The sequence below is a fragment of the Molossus molossus genome, unplaced genomic scaffold, assembly GCF_014108415.1.
Source record: "Molossus molossus isolate mMolMol1 unplaced genomic scaffold, mMolMol1.p scaffold_m16_p_22, whole genome shotgun sequence".
NCBI lineage: Eukaryota > Metazoa > Chordata > Mammalia > Chiroptera > Molossidae > Molossus > Molossus molossus.
Window position 1 is genome coordinate 27,091,131 of NW_023425358.1, and position 17,055 is coordinate 27,108,185.

General features: G+C 41.5%; 1 protein-coding gene across 4 annotated transcripts in view; it reads right to left on the reverse strand.

The window, feature by feature from the left end:
- RNF10 (ring finger protein 10) overlaps positions 1-17,055 on the reverse strand; it is a 36,138-nt gene that overhangs the window by 16,861 nt on the left and 2,222 nt on the right. The window contains exons 1-6 of one of the 4 annotated variants that reach the window (XM_036277225.1): positions 14,420-14,438; positions 6,840-7,036; positions 3,826-4,025; positions 2,817-2,907; positions 1,415-1,599; positions 1,199-1,335 (exon numbers count right to left, since the gene is read on the reverse strand). In XM_036277225.1, the coding sequence (XP_036133118.1) occupies positions 1,199-1,335; positions 1,415-1,599; positions 2,817-2,907; positions 3,826-4,025; positions 6,840-7,036; positions 14,420-14,423 (814 nt within the window). In that variant the 5' untranslated portion in view covers positions 14,424-14,438. Of the gene's footprint in view, positions 1-1,198; positions 1,336-1,414; positions 1,600-2,816; positions 2,908-3,825; positions 4,026-6,092; positions 6,231-6,839; positions 7,037-12,006; positions 12,069-14,419; positions 14,439-17,055 lie in introns of those variants that run through there. The other 3 variants (XM_036277224.1, XM_036277226.1, XM_036277223.1) reach the window with 3 other exon arrangements.

Genomic DNA, 17,055 nt, shown 5'->3' on the forward strand with positions numbered 1-17,055 from the left:
AGAAGATATTGTCCTAGCTCGGCTAGTGTGGCTCACTGTCTGAGCGTCGACCCACGCACCAAGAGGTCACTGGTTTGATTCCCGGTCAGGGCACATGCCCAGGTTGTGGGCCAAATTCCCAGTGAAGGGCATGCAGGAGGCTGCCAATCAATCGATGTTCTCTCTCATCGATGTTTCTATCCCTCTCTCCCTCTCCCCCTACCCTCTCTGAAATCAATAAAGTTAAAAAGGACATTGTCCTATATTTTCTTTTAAAGTTTAAAAGTTTTGGACATTTTTACATGTACTTCTTCAGTCCATCAGAAATTGATTTTTATAAATGGTATGAGATAGGGATCTACTTTTCTTTCTTTTTTTTTAATTTGGGGTTACTCTAATTAGAGGATGATTATTTATTTATTTATTTATTTAATTTATTTTTGTGATAGGGATCTACTTTTATCCTTTTTTCCAAAAGAGGAGTCAATTGTTTCAATACCATTTACTGAGAAAGTCCCTTCACCCAGAAATTGAAATGCCACTTTAATGCAATGCTCATTTCTGCAGAGCATACAACCCCTTGAACTACCCCACCATAAGCACTTACCACACTCAATATCCTAATTGCCTGGCTACCAGTCTCTCTTCTATCTGACTACTAAGTTCCTTAATGACAGGTACCATGAATGGCTGACTGGCATCCCCAAAACTGGGCACAGTGTCAGACACTATTCAACAAAGCCTCATAAAATGAAAAATTAAAACATATTGAACTGCCCTGGCTGGTTTGGCTCAGCAGTTAGAGCGTCGTCCTGTGGTCCTGAGAGACCTGGGTTCGATTCTCACTAAGGGCATGTACGTCAGTTGCAGTTTGTCCCCGGCCCTGGCTGGGTCATGCAGGTGGCAGCCACTCGATGTGTCCCTTTCACATCGATGTTTCTCTCTCTCTTCCTCTCTATCTGAACAACAACAAAAAAAGGAAAAATGTCCTCGTGTGAGGATAAAAAAACAAAAACATATAGAACTGAACCAAACTTGAAACCAAGAGTTACACCACGTTCTGCAAACTCCACCCTAATGTACTGAAATCCAATGACTAATTTGGAAATGCTAAAAATTCCATGCCCAAAGGCTAAATTTTGGACAGTAGAAAGATATTCACTAGCCCCCTTATAGGGTGTACCCAGAATTATCTACCCCCAAAATGAATAGAACTCACCTCCTAGATGAATAGGATGGTCTACATTCATCCATTTGGATTTGGGCAAGGCCACCAACACCCCTTTCTCCCTCTTCATCAGCTGCATCGTAATGGTATCACCAACAACATACTGACGAGACTCTGTGGCAACAACGCTGCAATATGGACATTTAGATGTAGCAGGGCAAGGAGTTAGCAAACTGGAGTCTAATCTAGTAAATATCTCCATCTCACCTCTTGAGATCCTTCTTATGGACAGAACTGTAACAGATGGGACATTTACTCCAGGTCTTCTCACTCAGTGAAAGATAGTGCAGGATGCATGCCCAGCAGAAGATGTGTCCACAACGGGTTATCTTGGCTGCAGTAGGTGGATATAGGCATATTGGGCAAGATGGCACTTCATGGCTACAAATACGCTGAAACAAAATGCCACAAGTTATACTGCTTTCAGAATTGACTAGAGTTTGTCACAGTTAAAGCCTCTTCTCTCCCATCCCCATACATCTCTATTCAATACACCTTCATAAAATTGTTCAAAAATGCAAGTTATATGTATGATAGCACTTTAAGCAAATCATTAAGGAAACCATAATGGTTTAATATAATAAAACAACTACATAACAGGTATTTTGAGGGCTCTATAGCAATGGGAAAAAAATAACAGAAATCAATATGATCCCATTTATGAAAAAAAGATGTATATGTACACATACATACATAGAGACATAAAAAGGGTCTAAGAGTAATGTTCCAGTAATTTTCAACAGGAGTCAATGAGATTTTCACTTTATATCAATTTCTGGTTTTTTTTCTTTTAAAGAGGGAGAGGAAGAGAGAAGGAGAGAGAGATAGAAACACTGATGAAAGAGAAACATCGATTAGCTGCCTTCTTCACATTCCCTTACTGGGGATCAAGCCCACAACCTGGAATTGAACCAGTGACCTCTTGGTGCATGGGTCACTGCTCAACCACTGAGCCACACTAGCCAGGCTGGGCTTTCTATTTTTTTTAAATCAATGCATATAAAACTTAAGTTCCACAGGCTTCATATCATTTTCATATGCTTTTATGAATTTTCACAGTAACAGGAATCCAGGCTTTGGGACGTATCATTCTGAAATGTATTTTACATCATATAACCTAGGAGCGGCAAGGGGATACCCAGAACTCATAATCTCAATCAAAAACAAGTATAGCAGTGGCCTGGACAGAAGTACATCTATGTGGCTCATTTACCAGCCACAAGGCTGAGGCCTGATTTGATACTGATTACTACAAATGACCACCAATGAAGCAATGTCCATATAATGAGTCCACTCTGGGTCAGGAGGGTAACCAGAGCCCCTCACATATTGCCTTGATCACTTCTTCCCAGGAGAAAGAAGGTAGTAGATAGGACTGCTTCAGCTCAGGGCCCTCCAACTCCCCAGTCCTGCAAGTCAACACCAATTAGCACAAAATGAACTCCAGGAGAAACCAGGGCTGATCTCTAGACAACATCCACAGTAAGGGCTTACAGAAAAGGGCAATGGCAGTAAATCCAGCCAACAGCTTCTGTGTCATCACAATCACAGTCTCTTTCTTTAGTTCTCTCTCCCACTAACAGCTTATAAACTTAGCTGAGCTACTCACCACTTGTTCCACAAAGTCCCAACTGACTAAGGTATCAGGATCAGCAAAATGAACTGTGTAGTCCTGGTCTTCAGACACCACAAATTGGCAGCTAGAAATAGGGAGGAAGACAAGGAAAAGGCCGACTGTCAGAATCCACCCACAAGCCCTCAAAAGAAATTCATCTCTTCACTTAGAAATCAAATGCAGACCATGAGCAGCTATGGTTTGTCAAGCGCTGAACTCAGTTCTGAGTCCTGGCTCTGAAGGGAACCCAAAGACTCAGCGGGTAGGAGTCTAAATCCATGAACTCTGTTTTTTTCTGCTTCTAAGCCCAGCCAAGCTGTCTATTAGCCTCCTTTGAACTAAAATTAACCCATACTGTGGCTCCCTCAACCAGCAGGAAACCCGACTTGCCCCCTCACACCCAGAAATTCTGGTACATGGCTAATCTTCAAGGCAGTAGAAATGGCTATTCTCACTCAATAATTTGAGTACCAGTTTATATAAAGTACTAAATGGTCACTTTAGTCTAGATCCAAGGTTAAATCTTACATTATAACACCACAAAAGAGAAAGGGAATCAGTATTTGAGCAAATGTATGCCAAGCACTCAAACCTGTCATTCAATTCTCCCTTATGCAATCTCTGCTCCTTTACAGAGAAGCTGAATCTCAAAGTGATTAGGTAAATTACCCAAAGATCAAAAGCCAAAACAAGATTAAAATCTGAGTTCAATTCCAAAGCAAACATTTTTACTACCTCATCATGACTCTAAAGCATTATTTAATTTTAGCATTTATTTATTTATTTACTTTACTTTTAAGCACCAAGAACATTCACTTGGAAAATGGGTGTTCAACACTAGCCAGACGAAAAAGAGAAAGCAGGAAAAAAAACAAAAATAGAAAAAAGAACCAGATCAACTCCCTTTCTGTCTCTCTCCCAGAGTAGTTTAAAAGCAATTTCTTCTCAGCACAACTGCCCAGAGGCTCAATTTCACTTTCTTCCTAAGAGAAGCCATACTCACTTGGCCTGTAAAAACAGCTCCTTATTAAAAGGCTTATGCCCCCACTTGTTCCTTCTTCCCCAGCCACCATGTCCACTGCCTTCAAAGTGACCTGCCTGGCCACGAGGTTCAAAAGTGAAATTCAGCAAGTGGTTCAGGTTGATCTTCTTTGGACCAGAGAACTGGGCAGGGCTAAACTCTGCCCGTTGAGCCTCTGCTACCTAGAGAGAATGAAAACAAATCAGAGTATTTCCATTAGGATGACACTTACTGATTTATAGAAGAAAATAGCACAACTCCTCCTTCTATGACAAAACACAGACTTAAAGTACACAATCTTTCTAAGAGGTGGTAATACAAAAGTCTACCCAAAATGTAGATGGAAGTGGAGAGGGGAAAACAAGCCTTTAACATACAATTACTTAGTTTAGTCTGCCCTGCTAAGTGGTAATTAACCATTAAATGACAAAATGAACTCCTCTATCTTGAAGCACAAACATTTACTTACTGAATTAATCTTTTGACAGGCCCATAGGACTCCTACACCTTCACTCTTGTTAGCTACTTGTTCTCTGGTTTGTTTCTGGCAAAAGCACGTCTTTGGAACTACACTCTAGAGGCGGCATGTAGGCCGCTGCTAACTGCCATAGGCTTTAGGATCCTGCCAGAGACCTCCTATCTAAGACACACACTGCTATTCGTGGTTAATTAAAACTGACAGAATTAGAACATGTAGGCAGACTAGCTGTGTCCAGAAATAAACCCAATCAGCAGACCCAGAAACAGTTTAGAAAGAGGCAACAAACATGAGAAATATCACTGCAAACAAAGATGGGAGAAATCATTTGGGGTCTTTTTCAGTCTTAATATTCCCAAATTGAAGTGGTACATATACTGCTGTAAGTCAGCTACTGCATTTTCGAATCCCACATTCAATGTAATAAGCACTTTACCATAACACTAAATATTAATATACAGTCACTTTTTTCTTTTTTTTTCATCCTCACCCGAGGACATTTTTGCATGTATCTTGAGATAGAGCGGGAGGGAGAGAGGGGGGAAGAGAGAGAGAGAGAAACATCAATGAGAGAGAGACACATCCAGTGGTTGCCACCCACACAACCCCAACAGGGGCTGGGAACAAACTGTAACCAACGTACGTGCCCTTAGCGAGAACCAAACCCAGGACTCTCCGGTCCACGGGCTGACGCTCTAACCGCTGAGCCAAACTGGCCAGGGCTAATAATACACAGTCGCTTTAAATAGCTATACATCATTATACTCTATGGGAATACTATAATCCCCTAGTGTAGGGCAGATTGTATGTAGCTTTTCCATCATGTAACACAATAATGCGATGATAAACACTTTTGGATAGATCTTTGGGCACAAATATGTGGGCACCTATAATTATTTCTTTTGATGTCTGGTAGAAATTAGTGGGTCAAAAAATGCAAATTTAAGGCTTTTTCTGCTTAATTAAATTCAGAGATTAGTAAACAGCACCTGCACATATAATTAAAAAATCTGAAGAGAATAAAAGGGCAAAAGAGACTTTCTTTTTCAGGGGCATTCTATGCATATATTCTATGTATACAGAATCATAGTATACGATCTTTATGATTAAATACAGTGAATACAGTGACATACCATATAATTACACAATTTCCTTCTATTTATTTATTTACTTTATTGATTTATTTTAGAGAGAGTGGGAGAGGGAGAGATAGGAACATCGATGAGAGAAAACATCGATTAGCCAACTCCTTTGGGCATGTTCCCTGACTGGGAATTGAACCAGCGACCTCCTGGTGCATGGGTCAACAGTCAACCACTGAGCCACACCGGCTGGGCACTTTTCCTCAAAATTGTATGGTGGGATCCCTTGCTTCATTCAGTATTCTAATCAAAATTCACCTCCTCAGCCCTGGCCAGTTTGGCTCAGCGGTTAGAGCGTCGGCCTGCGGTCCTGTGAGACAGGGTTCGGTTCCCGCTAAGGGCACGTACCTGGGTTGCAGTTTGTCCCTGGCCCTGGTTGGGTCGTGTGGGTGGCAACCACTCGATGTGTCGCTTTCACGTCGATGTTTCTCTCTCTCTCTCTGTTCCTCTCTCTCCCTCCCACTCTACCTGAACAAAAAAATGGGAAAATGTCCTCGGGTGAGGATTAAAAAAAAATTCACCTCCTCAGAGTAGTTTTCCTCAGTCACCTTCTAAACTACATTCTTTATTACTCTCTACCCCTTTACCTCTCCGTCTACTTTCATTTTTTTAATTCAATAAGCACTTACCATCAGATTTATTATACAATGGTTTATTTAATGTCTCCCCAAACTAGAATATAAGCTCCTGAAAGACAATGTTCCACTTGATGTTGTATTCCAGACTCCTAAATGGTATGTGGTGCACAGCAGGCAAGGAGTAAGTTTCTGGTGAATGAATGAATTCTTCCATGAGTGCATTCATTAAATCTGTCCTAGTCTATAACGGTTACATAGAATGGGAACATTCAAACAGCAGGATAATTTATTTAACCAGTCCCTTGGTGGTAACATTTAGGTTGTTTCCTAAATTTTGCAACTATAAAATAATGCTGCAGTGAAGTCCTTTCTACATAAGTCTTTATGCCCTTACAGAAGGATATCTAAGAAACTCCTAAAATCAGAGTACCTGTGACTAAAAATACGGCATTTTACATTTTGCTAAATACTATAGGGCAAATGTCATTAACTGTCATTTTATTATCTAAATATTCCAAAGATAACCTATAATTCAAGCATGACAATAAAACAACTATATAAATTAAGGTACTACAAATTTGCTATAATTTCTCACATTTCATGATATTTTTTTCTTTCAAGGAAATTTTCATAACCTTCAAGGGAGAAAAGGAGGCAAAGTTCCAAATCTAGTTAAACCTCAACTAGTGAAGAATATTTTGGTTATTTACAATTCCACCTCTTGCTCCACCCCCTCTCCAACTACTAACAAACTGGAGGATCAGAACTCATGCTTAGAACATTTCTGAAATCCCATACCTCATCTCGTCTTCCACCATTAAAAGAAGAGCTAAAGAGTTTGCTGCTGCCGCCACCCCTTTGAGGAGGCATCTTATTAAAAGTTTTGCTTTTCTGTGAATTGGAGCGACGGGACTGGTTGCTAAAATTTTCATTTTTGGGGCAGTAAGGTTCACGTTTGCGATTATAACGCTTGGATCCACTTGAGTTCTTTCCATCTAAAAGCAAGAAACACAAAAGAAAAAAAAAGAAACACAAAAGAATTAGTTGAGAAATGACATATACACTTGGCCAATTGCTCTCCACCTCCCAACAAAATTGTGTTTAAATAAAGGTAAATGGGAGCTACTCTGTCTGTGGAGTAACCACTCTATCGCATCGCTTCACTAATAAACTCTTTTTCACTATAAACTCCTTTAAAAAAAAAAAAAAGGTTAAATGAGCCATTCCATGACCTCCAAGAATTCTGGGTTTGGGCAAGAGCATTAGTGCACTGGGCAAGACATAATATAGTAAGATGTTTTTTTTTTGTTTTTAATGAGGAAACCTAAAGGGTCCCTCCCTCAGGACGAATACTATGCAGATCAAACCACAGTCTCAGTTTTACAGCATTAACCACTACTCGTAAAAGTCGATTCAGAAAAAACTAATAGAAAAAGGAATAGCCTATCCACATTAGGGAAAAGTACTTTATCTGGAGGCAGGATAGAAGAGATTTTCTCCTTAAATTACTACAACATCGCTAGATTCTATACTGCAACAGCTTGGCCTAGGCGCAGGCACGAGAGAGAGAGAGAGAGAGAGAGAGAGAGAGAGAGAGAGAGAGAGAGAGAGAGAGAGATAGATATTCAAGATACATAAAAGCAAAACAATATTTACATATGTTATAGAGGTCAAACTGAGAAGATATTAAATTGACAAGAGAAGTTGAGATCTAAGACCATAGTTAAACCCTTTAATAAAATATTTCTAGCTTTTTTTCTCCAATTGTAAGAATATAAGTCCAATTTTGAAATCCAGCCCTGGCCAGTTTGGCTCAGCTGTTGGAGCATTGGCCTGCGGACCAGAGAGTCCCGGGTCTGGTTCCCACTGAGGGCATATACCAAAAAAAAAAAAAAAAAAAAAAATCCAGAAGAATAATTTACATTTGCCAGTACTCACAGACTACCGACCTATAAACAGTGTTTCATTTCCTTTCACTCTCCACTTTATCTACATGCCACACATCTTCCACAAAATGACAGGTGTACAAAAATACACTGTTTTCTACCTATTACTCCATGAGCATGTTTATGCATCCATACTCTTCAAAAGCATGATTAATGGCTGCACTATCATCTACCAATTTACCTGCAGAATAATATAACCAATCCCCTATTGCAGTACATTTAGGTGGCTTCTCATTTTTTGCTAGTTTAATATAGTATTGGAGCCACTTTATACAGAGGCCTGTGTATATGGTTATGTCAAATTCTCAAAGCGGAATAAGCAGATCAAATATAATCATTAAAGCCTTTCACACATCCACAAGTTGCTTTCTAGAACCATTACACCTATTTTCTTACATTTAACGACACTGTAAGAATGTCTAACTCACTATATTCTTTTTTTTTTAATCCTCACCGGAGGATACTTTTCCATTCTTTGTTCAGATAGAGTGGGAGGGAGGGAGGGAGAGAGGGAGAGAAAAAGAGAGAGAGAGAAACATCGACATGAAAGGGACACATCGAGTGGCTGCCACTCACAACCCAACCAGGGCCGGGGACAAACTGCAACCAAGGTACATGCCCTTAGCGGGAATCAAACCCGGGTCTTTCTGGACCGCAGGCCAACACTCTAACCACTGAGCAAAACCGGCCAGGGCCTATATTCTTGATAATACTGCGTTGAATAAACTTTCTGAAACAAAATGGTTAAAATAATTTCTTGTTCTAAATTTTAATTTCTCTGCCCTGGCCGGTTTAGTTCAGTGGTTAGAGCATCGGCCTGCTGACAGAAGAGTCCCAGGTTCGATTCCTACTAGGGGCATGTACCTTGGTTGTAGTTTGTACCCGGCCCGGGTTGGGGTTATGTGGGTGGCAACCACTGGATGTGTCTCTCCAATATCGATGTTTCTCTCTCTGTTCCTCCATCTCTCCCTCCCACTCTGTCTGAATATAAATGCAAAAAAAAGTCCTCGAGTAAGGATAAAAAAACGTTTTAATTTCTCTGATGATTAGTTACAAACATTTTTTTCAGTCTGTTGGCCATTTGTATTTTGTGTAAAGAACTTGTTTGAGTTCTTTGCCCATTTTTTCCTACTAGGAAGCTGAACTGTGTAGATTATTTTGTCCCAAATTGAACAAAGAACCCTCGCCAGACATATTTAACATGTGCCAAAGTTTACCAGCTTTAAAATTTTAAAAAGCAAAATAAAACCTATCTGAAGAACCATTCACAACTAAATCAAACTGAAAGTAATAGAGGTCTCCAAATTAGTCTTTGGACAAAAAAAGACCAATTTATTAACATTCTTGTCCTTTTGCTCACTCCATGTTGTCTTATTTCAACATGGAAATCTGACCAATCAAGTCTGCACACTAGTTTGATGGCCTTAAAAGCAAAAACTTAGAGTGGAAGTTAAGGGACTTTTAATGAAGTAACCCATTAGGTTTATCCTCAAACTAATAGGGAGTGGTGGTTTACAAAGTCAAGAGGATTCTGCATGAGCCATAAAATATATAGCTTAATCCTCTTTATGTTAAAAACATGTAATTAGCCTGGTCAATGTGGCTCCGTAGATTGAGTGTCAACCCATGGACTGAGAGGTCCTGGTTCTATTCCTCATTAGGGCACATGCCTGAGTTTCAGGCTTGCTCCCCAGTGGAGGACGTGCAGGAGGCAGCTGATCGATGTTTCTCACATCAATGTTTGTAGCTCTCCCTTCCCCCTTCTATCTAAAAAATCAATAAAAACATATTTTAAAACATATATATGTAATTAACAGAAATGTCTAGAAAGGTAACACAGCAGGCTGTTAATGACAGTTAACTTTGAAAAATGGAACTATCCACTTTTACCAGTTCGCAGGAATTATCCAAATGAGCTTCTACGGGATTCCTGTGCTCAGGCCTCACCCTCGAAGAGTCTGACTTCAATATACAGAATTATTGTTCTATATACTTATAATTTGGGTAATTTTAAAAACTATTAAGTACCGCCTAGCTGGTGTGGCTCGGTGGATTGATCACTGGCCCATGGACTGAGAGGTCCTGGTTCGATTTCCAGTCAGGGCACATGCCCAGGCTGCAGTCTCGATCCCCAGTGGGGGGCCTGCAGGAGGCAGCCAATCCATGTTTCTCTCTCACCCGATGTTTCTATCTCTCTCACCCTCTAAAAAATAAAAAATCAGTAAAAACATATTAAAATAAATAAATAAAAACTAGCCTGGCCAGTGTGGCTTAGTGGTTGAGCATCGACCCATGCACCAAGAGGTCACCAGTTCAGTTCCCAGTCAGGGCACATGCCCAGGTTGTGGGTCCAATCCCCAGTTGAGGGCATGCAGGAGGCAGCCAATCAATGTTCTCTGACATCTATGTTTCTATCTCTCTCTCCCTCTCCCTTCCTCTCTCTCTAACATCAATAAAGAAAAAACAAAATGTAACAAAAATAAATAAAAAGACTAAGTACCTAGAAAAATCTATTTCTAGACAAGTAAGATGATCAACTTATTTTACAGCAGACTAAATAAATCCAAGGTAAAGCATATTTTCAGAGAAAAGGAAACGTGAGCTGGTAAACCACACTCCAAATTTTGACAGCAATCATCTCACACTCTGCCAACAACATGGGATAAATGAAGGATATATCATCTTCTCCAAACTTAACCAAGCTAAAACTTAGTAGACAAGCTAATAGTCATGTCAGGTGGTCACAATGCAAACAGAAAACAGATGGTCACAGAAACACTGCCAGGCTAAGTTCACTCCTACCAGTTACCTTTAAATCCTAGTTAGGGAAAGTGACCAGAGTTCAATCTGAAGTTAGAATTTGTGCATTCACTGGTAGATTCTTGTACGTGCCCTAACCAAGGGATTGAACCCACAACCTTGGCGTATCAGGATGATACTCTAACCAACTGAGCTACCCAGCCAGGGCTGAAGTTAGAATTACTGAAACAGACTTTTATCAATTTCTTCAGTTAGCAACAGTTATTGTCAAACATGGCATCAGTGGTAACTATTAGAAAGCCAGGCTTCAGCCAGGCTGGCGTGGCTCAGTGATTGAGCATCGACCCGTGCATCAAGAGGGCACTGGTTGGATTCCCTGTTAGGGCACAATCCCAGATTGAGGCCCAATCCACCAGTGGGGGCATGCAGGAGGCAGCCAATCCATGTCCTTTCTCATTGATGCCCTCCCCCAACATCAATAAAAATTAAAATAAAATAAAAACTCTTTTAAAAAGAGAAGGTGAGGCCCTGGCCGGTTTGGATTAGCAGTTAGAGCATCGACCTGCGGACCTGAGAGTCCCAGGTTCGGTTCCTGATAAGGGCACATACCTCGGTTGCAGTTTGTTCCTGGCCTAGGTTGGGGTGGTGTGGGTGGCAACCACTTGATGTTTCTCTCTCTCTTCCCCCCTCTCTCCCTTCCGCTCTATCTGAAGATAAATGCAAAAATGTCCTTCGGTGAGGATTAAAAAAAAGGAAAGTGAGGATTCAGATCCCATAAGAATTTTGCCTTGCCTTTAACCCATGGAATTCATTTATAAGATCTCAAATACACAGAAAATTCAGAGATACAGAACCCCAGCTAACTTCACCTTGAGAACAAATGAGGTCTTATGAAAAGAAGAGGTATATACAGAAAACACATATTGCCCAAACTTCCTCATTACCCAAGACTGTTTCAGATGATCCTGCATTTGACTCTGATACTTTCAGACAAGCACCTAATAGTTTGCACAGATTTAGGTAAAACCAGATTCTACACTTTGAGGGCTCAAGAAAGTAAGCTGGGACTCACCAAAAGAGTTGTTTTCATTTTAGTCACTTATTACCACACTGGCAAGGAAATAGTTTCATAATGCTTATAGAACTGCTCCCTGAAGGACAGAGAAGTGCTATTTCTAAAACAGCTTGCAACATTGACCACATATGAATTTATGATTTTGGTTGCTAAAATCAACTCCCTCATCTTGTCTTCCACTTACCTAGAGGTATAAAGCCAGACATCTAAAGTGAGAGAAGGGGAAACATCTGTAATACTTTCAATAATAAAGATAAAAAAATAAATTAAAAGAAAAAAAATTAAGAGAGGTTGAGCCCTGGTTGGTCTGGCTCAGTATTGAGCATTGACCCAAGGACCGAAGGGTCGCAGGTTTAATTCTCGGTCAAGGGCACATACTCGGGTTGCAGGTTCTACCCCAATTGGGGTCGTGTGGGAAGCAACCAATTGATGTGTCTCTCTCACATCGATGCTTCTTTCTCTCTCTCTTTCTCCCTCCCTTCCACTCTATCTAAAAATCAATGGAGCCCTGGCCAGTTTGGCTCAGCGGTTAGAGCGTCCGCCTGCGGTCCGGAAAGACCCGGGTTCAGTTCCCGCTAAGGGCATGTACCTCGGTTGCAGTTTGTCCCCGGCCCTGGTTGGTCGTGCGGGTGGCAGCCACTCGATGTGTCCCTTTCACATCGATGTTTCCCTCTCTCTCTCTTCCTCTCTCTCCCTCCCACTCTGTCTGTACAAAAAATGGAAAAAATGTCCTCGGGTGAGGATTAAAAATAAATAAATAAAAATCAATGGAGCCCTGGCCAGTTTGGCTCAGCGGTTAGAGCGTCGGCCTGTGGTCCGGAGAGACCCGGGTTCGGTTCCCGCTAAGGGCACGTACTTCGGTTGCAGTTTGTCCCCGGCCCTGGTTGGTCATGCGGGTGGCAGCCACTCGATGTGTCCCTTCACGTCGATGTTTCTCTCTCTCTCTCCCTTCCTCTCTCTCCCTCCCACTCTCTCTGTACAAAAAATGGAAAAATATCCTCAGGTGAGGATAAAAAAATAAAAAAATAATTAAAAAAAAAAAAATCAATGGAAAAATATCCTTTGGTGAGGATTAACAAAAAATAAAATAAGCCTGGCCAGTGTGGTTCAGTGGGTTGAGTGTTGTCCCATGGACTGAGAGGTCATAGTTCGATTCCTGGTCAGGGCACATACCCAGGTTGTGGGCTCGATACCCAGTAGGGGGCATGCAGGAGGCATTCAATTAATGTTTCTCTCTTACATCAATGTTTCTTTCTCTCTAAAAAATAAATAAAAACAGCCCTGGCAGGTTTGGCTCAGCAGTTAGAGCGTTGGCCTGCGGTCCGGAGAGACCCAGGTTCGGTTCCCGCTAAGGGCATGTACCTCAGTTGCAGTTTGTCCCCGGCCCTGGTTGGGTTATACAGGTGGCACTCACTCAATGTGTCCCTTTCACGTCAATGTTTCTCTCTCTCTCTTCCTCCCACTTTATCTGAATATAAATAAATAAATAAATAATAAAAACATATTAACAACAAAAACTTTCTATTAAAAAAAAATAAAGTGAGAGGTTGGCTCTTATCTCTACTACAAGGCAACAGGCAGCTAAAGATTAAAGGTAGAGTCAGGCCTGGAACCCAGTGATAAAATTCAGAGTACTATTTTTGAAATGTTTTATAGACAACTTGCCAGGATATACATGTGAATAACTTAGGGGTAAAAATTGTCCTCCTTTCTCTTATAGGAGATAGCAATGAAATGATCTGATTTAGATTTTGGAAAGCAGACCAAAATGTCAAGTTAAGTTCCTGGGAGAAACATTTCTCTATTGAAAATTTTAAATTTCAAAGTGGTGGTTCTAAATTCTGGTGGCACAACAGAATCACTTGAAGAGACCTTTAAAGCTGTGGATGTAAGGGCCTAACAGCCCAACCCAGAAGGAAAGAATCACTAGAGAAGGGCCCCACACATCCCTATTTTTTTTTTTTTATCCTCACCCGAGGACATTTTCACATTTATCTTCAGATAGAGCGGGAGGAAGAGAGACAGAGAGAAACAGTGATGTGAGAGAGACACATCGAGTGGTTGCCACCTACATGACCACAAATGGGGCCAGGGACAAACTGCAACCAAGGTACGTGCCCTTAGCAGGAACTGAACCCAGGTCTCTCTGGACCACGAGCTGACACTAACCATTGAGCCAAACCTGCCAGAGCAACACATCCCTATTTTTTAAAAAGGACCTCGGGAGATTCTAATGCACAGCCAGAGGTGAGAATAACTGCCCAGAACTACTGTCAAGACATATTCCAAGGGACAAGACTACTAGTTCATTGGCTCAAATCCAGAACTCAGGATCCCAGAATCAACACGAGACTTGAGAACTTAATCCAGTGTCTCAGTTATTACACATTTCCCTAACAGAAAGTTCTCTAATAACAGAAAGCATTTCTCAGTCTCTTTCTCCATTACCATATTAAAGGCACAAATTTTTCTGTTAAATAATTTGGCATCATCAACATTTCTAGCTCTAGTTCTGACAGGTGGCACAGCCTAGAGGTCAGATCAGCCAGGAAGTTTCTACTGCTGATTCATACTGTAATCACAAACAAGTTGCTTACCCATCACCCAGAGAGATTAACAAGCACCTCTGGAGGAGCAGTATGTGGCCTTACTACAGAATCCACTGACACTGAATCCAGCTGAAATTATTAACTCTAAATGAGAAAACGAGAAATGTGGTATCAGGAATGACGTATGTGCCAGGAAGTTACCTGCTTGCTACGTGGATTTGTACACTGAGGACTTCTTAAGAATTCTCTTGGACAAATCACTCTAACCCCTATAAGCCTCAGTTTTCTCGTCTGGAAAATAGGGCTAATGCTCTACTCTACCCTCCTCACAGAGTCATGATATTAAGAGAAAACCTGTGAAATGCCTACCACAGTGCTTGGCACACAGTTGCTATTATTATTTGAAGGTCTATTATTAATAAATCTAAATCATTCCAGTCAAGAACACCCACTAGACTTCCAACACTAGTAACCGGGCATCTGATACCAGAATAAGAGGAAGAGAGTGTAAGGACAGCGCTTCATATCACCAACCTCAAAATAACTGCTTCATAATACCTGACCTTCCCTTAACCTCTATGGCAGTACCATTTCCCACCCAGGGATATGAAGCAAGGGCCTGGTTCTGGGCTAGGGTCCATTGTTTGCCCATAATCAGCCTAGCTTCTCTCTTGCCTCTCTTCACTTTCTTTACTTTCTTTTTTTTAAACCCTCACCAGAGGATATTTTTCCATTTATCTTCAGGTAGATGGGAGGGAGGGAGGAGGGGAGGGGAAGAGAGAGAGAGAGAGAGAGAGAGAGAAACAAAAACATCAGTTGCCTTCCGCACAACCCCAACCGGGGCCGGGGAACTGAACAGCAACCAAGGTACAACTCAAACCCACGACTCTGGTCCATAAGCCAATGCTCTAACTGCTGAGCCAAACCAGCCAGGGCCTCTTTGCTTTTTCTAAATGACTTTCCCCAAACTATCCCCTGGGATATTCACTGTTAAGGATTCTTAGAATTGCATCTTAACCCTACCAGAAAAAAACTGTTGGGCCCTGGCCAGTTTGGCTCAGCGGTTAGAGAGTCGGCCTGCGGTTCAGAGAGACCCGGGTTCGGTTCCCGCTAAGGGCACGTACCTTGGTTGCAGTTTGTCCCCAGCCCTGGTTGGGATGTGCGGGTGGCAACCACTTGATGTGTCCCTTTCACGTCGATGTTTCTCTCTCTCTCTCCTCCCCAACTCTATCTGGACAAAAAATGGAAAAAAAGTCCTTGGGTGAGGATTAAAAAAACAAACCAAAAAAAAACTGTTGGAATATATCCAAGAAAGGGAATGTTATGTAACATGTTTGAAGCAATTAAACAACAGAAAGAAACTGTGGTATGCCACTCCAACCAGAAAGATCAAATAAATCCCAGTAGCCAAATTTACCTATTTCCTCTGTACATGAAGGGCTAACTTAAGCCAGCCACGGGAACAAAGACTCAAGTATATTAATCATGTAGCTAAAAAGCAAATGACCATTTATGACATACGTTTCAGGGAATAGAAACCTGAGGTTCTTTCTTCACATGATGTAAGGAAAGGGGAGCAGAAAAAAAAATTAAATATTGTCTCAGGTTCAATTTCAGCCAAGGGCACACACCTCTGTTGCGGTTCATCCCCAGCCATGGTCAGGGTCATGAGGGAGGCAACCAATTGATGTGTCGTCTCTCTCACATTAGTGTCTCTCTCTCTCTCTCCCTCCTTCCCTCCCTCCCTCCCTCCCTCCCATTCTATCTGGAGATAAATGGAAAAATATCCTCAGGTGAGGATTTGGGGGGGGGGGGAAGGGCAAGTTATGTCTTTTCAATTTACCCATCCAGTTTTTCAACTCAGTACTCTGAAACTCAAGAGTCCTTACAATTTCCAGCAGAATCAAGTACATCAAAAATTGAGCCAGCTTTTGGGAAACCTCTGTATGGAATTATGCTTAATTTCAGTCTACCCGTTTGTTACAGTAACCATCTAAAAGTCACTGTATAAGAAGTCCTCAATGCTCTGTGTGGCAGTACTGGTCTTAGCTTAATATTCTGAAGGCAGCATATGCTACCCACCCTTTACCAATGAGTCACAGATTCAATTCCAGTCAGGGGCACATACCTGGTTGGGGTCGTGCAGGAGGGGACCAGTCAATGTGTCTCTCTCGCATCGATGCTTCTCTCTCTCTCTCTCTCTCTTCCATCCCTCTCTCCCACTCTATCTGAAGGTAAATAGAAGAAAATATCCTCAGGTGAGGATTTAAAAAAAATAAAAGCCCAGCCAGTGTGGCCCAGTGGTTGAGCGTCAGCCCATGCACCAAGAGGTTGCTGGTTCGGTTCCCAGTCAGGGCACATGCCCAGGTTATGGGCCTGATCCCCAGTGGGAAGCATGCAAGTGGCAACCAATCGATGTTCTCTCTCATCAATGTTTATTTCTCTCTCTCTCCCCTTCTCTCCCCCCCTCTCCCTCTCCCTTTAGTCTAAATGAACCTAATGATTAATATTTATTCTATACAAGTCTGTTTGAAATGTTAACACTGACAAATATTTGCTATGGTCACACTACAACAGAATTCTATATCATCCTGTGGGGTAATCGTAGTTCTACTAATTAACATATTCAAAGTCAGGTACAATATGAGTAAAACGCCTTAAACACCTCAGTTTTGCTGTTGTTT